The sequence below is a fragment of the Mandrillus leucophaeus genome, unplaced genomic scaffold (genome assembly GCF_000951045.1).
Source record: "Mandrillus leucophaeus isolate KB7577 unplaced genomic scaffold, Mleu.le_1.0 Scaffold151, whole genome shotgun sequence".
Classification (NCBI taxonomy): Eukaryota; Metazoa; Chordata; class Mammalia; order Primates; family Cercopithecidae; genus Mandrillus; species Mandrillus leucophaeus.
The window spans coordinates 385838-387750 of NW_012101488.1; the positions used below are offsets into that span (position 1 = coordinate 385838).

Below are 1913 nucleotides of genomic sequence, written 5' to 3' on the forward strand. Positions count from 1 at the left end.
GGGTCCCGGCGGCTCCAGGGACTTTCTCCTCGTCTACCTGGCCAATCTGGAGGCCAAGAGCAGGCAGCTGGGCGCGCTGCTGCCGCCCCGGGGCCGAAGGAGTGCCAACGACGAGCTCTTCCGGGCGGGCTCCAGTCTCAGGTGAGCCTTCGCCCCAGAACAAAGTCCTCAGGGGTGAAGCCCAGGTCTTGCTCCCAGCCCCCTCCTCCCTCAGACCCAGGAATCCAGGCCCCCAGCCCCTCTTTCCTCAGACCTAGTAACTCAGGCCCCATCCTCTCCTCCCTCAGACCCAGGAGCCAGGCCCCCAGCAGCTCCTCCCTCAGACCCAGGGGTCCAGACCCAGCCCCTCCTTCCTACTGGAACCTGGAAAATGGGCTACCCAGTTTTCTCCTTCCTTGGGCGCCCACGCTCTCAGCCCCATTTTGCCTTTTCCTCGGTCACCCAGCAGCCCGATTCTGGTTCCCACTATCCCACTATCTCAGAATTCAGGGACCCTATGGGGCTTCCTACGTTGAGGATAAAATAAAAGTTAGCTATTACTATTATTATCTGATTCAAAGTTCTCTAGATGTGTGCACATTTGTGATCAGAACTTGGCCTGGTCTGGCTAGGTACAGTGGCTCACACCTGTAATCCCAGCTCTTTGGGAGGCCCAGCTGGGAGGATCAGGCCTCAGAATGTGGAGACCCCATGGGCTCCTAGGTTGAGGAGAGGTAGATGGACACACCCAAAGAGACTGATCATTAGGTCCCCGTCACGGTTTCTGCCTGGACTACCCACTTGGTCTTTAGTTCCTGAGGAATTAGTTCCTGAGGAATTAGTTCCTCCAAGACCTGCCTGGAGGCCACCTCTCTGCTGTACTGCACAGAGGAAGGAACCTCAGAGTGACAGGGCAGACGAGGTTTGGGGCCCAGAGCCCAGAACAAGGTCTAGTTCAGTGACTCATGCCACTTCTTTATATCAAATATTTTGTAGTGTCTCTATTTTTTTGGTTTTTGGGACACGAGGTCTTGCTCTGTCACCTAGGCTGGAGTGCAGTGGCACCATCATGGCTCACTGCAGCCTCAAACTCGTGGGCTCAAGTGATCCTCCCACCTCAGCCTCCCATGGAGCCGGGACCACAGGCGTGCACCACCATGCCAGGCTAATCTTTTTATTTTTTGGTAGAGAGGAGGTCTTGCTATGTTGTCTAGGCTGGTCTCAAACTCCTGGCCTTATGCGATCTTCCCACCTCAGCCTCCCCCAATGCTGAGATTACAGGCGAGAGCCACCATGTCTAGCCAAGTGCTTCCTTAATTCATCCTGAAATGATATGCAGAGGTTTAACAACATACCCACCTATAGTTTTTTAATCACTATAATGCCCAAATTATAAGAGAGTGATAAAAGGAATTTTTTCATAAATATTATCTCTGTTTTAAATGAAAATGCCGAGGCACAATCACTCTTGGAAGGCAGAGTTGACTAGTCAGACACTCGTACCTGTAGGTAGAACCACCATCATACAGAATCAAATAGTCTTCCCTTAATATATAGGAAAGCTGGATTTCTGCAAAATTCAGCATAATTTTTTTTTTTTTTAAGACATGGTCTCACTCTGTTGCCCAGGCTGGAGTGCAGTGATTTTGACTCACTGCAGCCCCCGCCTCCCGGGTTCTAGTGATTCTCCTGCCTCAGCCTCCCAAGTAGCTAGGATTACAGGCACCCACCACCACGCAGTGATAGTTTTTGTAGTTTTTATTACAGACAGGGTTTCACCATGTTGGCCAGGCTATTCTCAAACTCCTGACCTCAAGTGATCCACCCACCTCAGTCTGCCAAAGTGCTGGGATTACAAGCATGAGCCACTACATCTGGCCAAATCTAATAAAAGGCATATATATAGTTTTTACTTTTTTTTTTTTTTTTTTTTT

At 50.5% G+C, this 1913-nt stretch overlaps 1 protein-coding gene across 1 annotated transcript in view; it reads left to right on the forward strand.

Annotated features, from left to right (window-relative positions):
* Positions 1-1913, forward strand: part of CBLC (Cbl proto-oncogene C, E3 ubiquitin protein ligase) — a 53234-nt gene that overhangs the window by 11369 nt on the left and 39952 nt on the right. Inside the window, exon 3 of the mRNA XM_011975134.1 lies at positions 2-141. Coding sequence (XP_011830524.1) covers positions 2-141 — 140 coding nt within the window. The remainder of the gene's footprint in view (position 1; positions 142-1913) is intronic.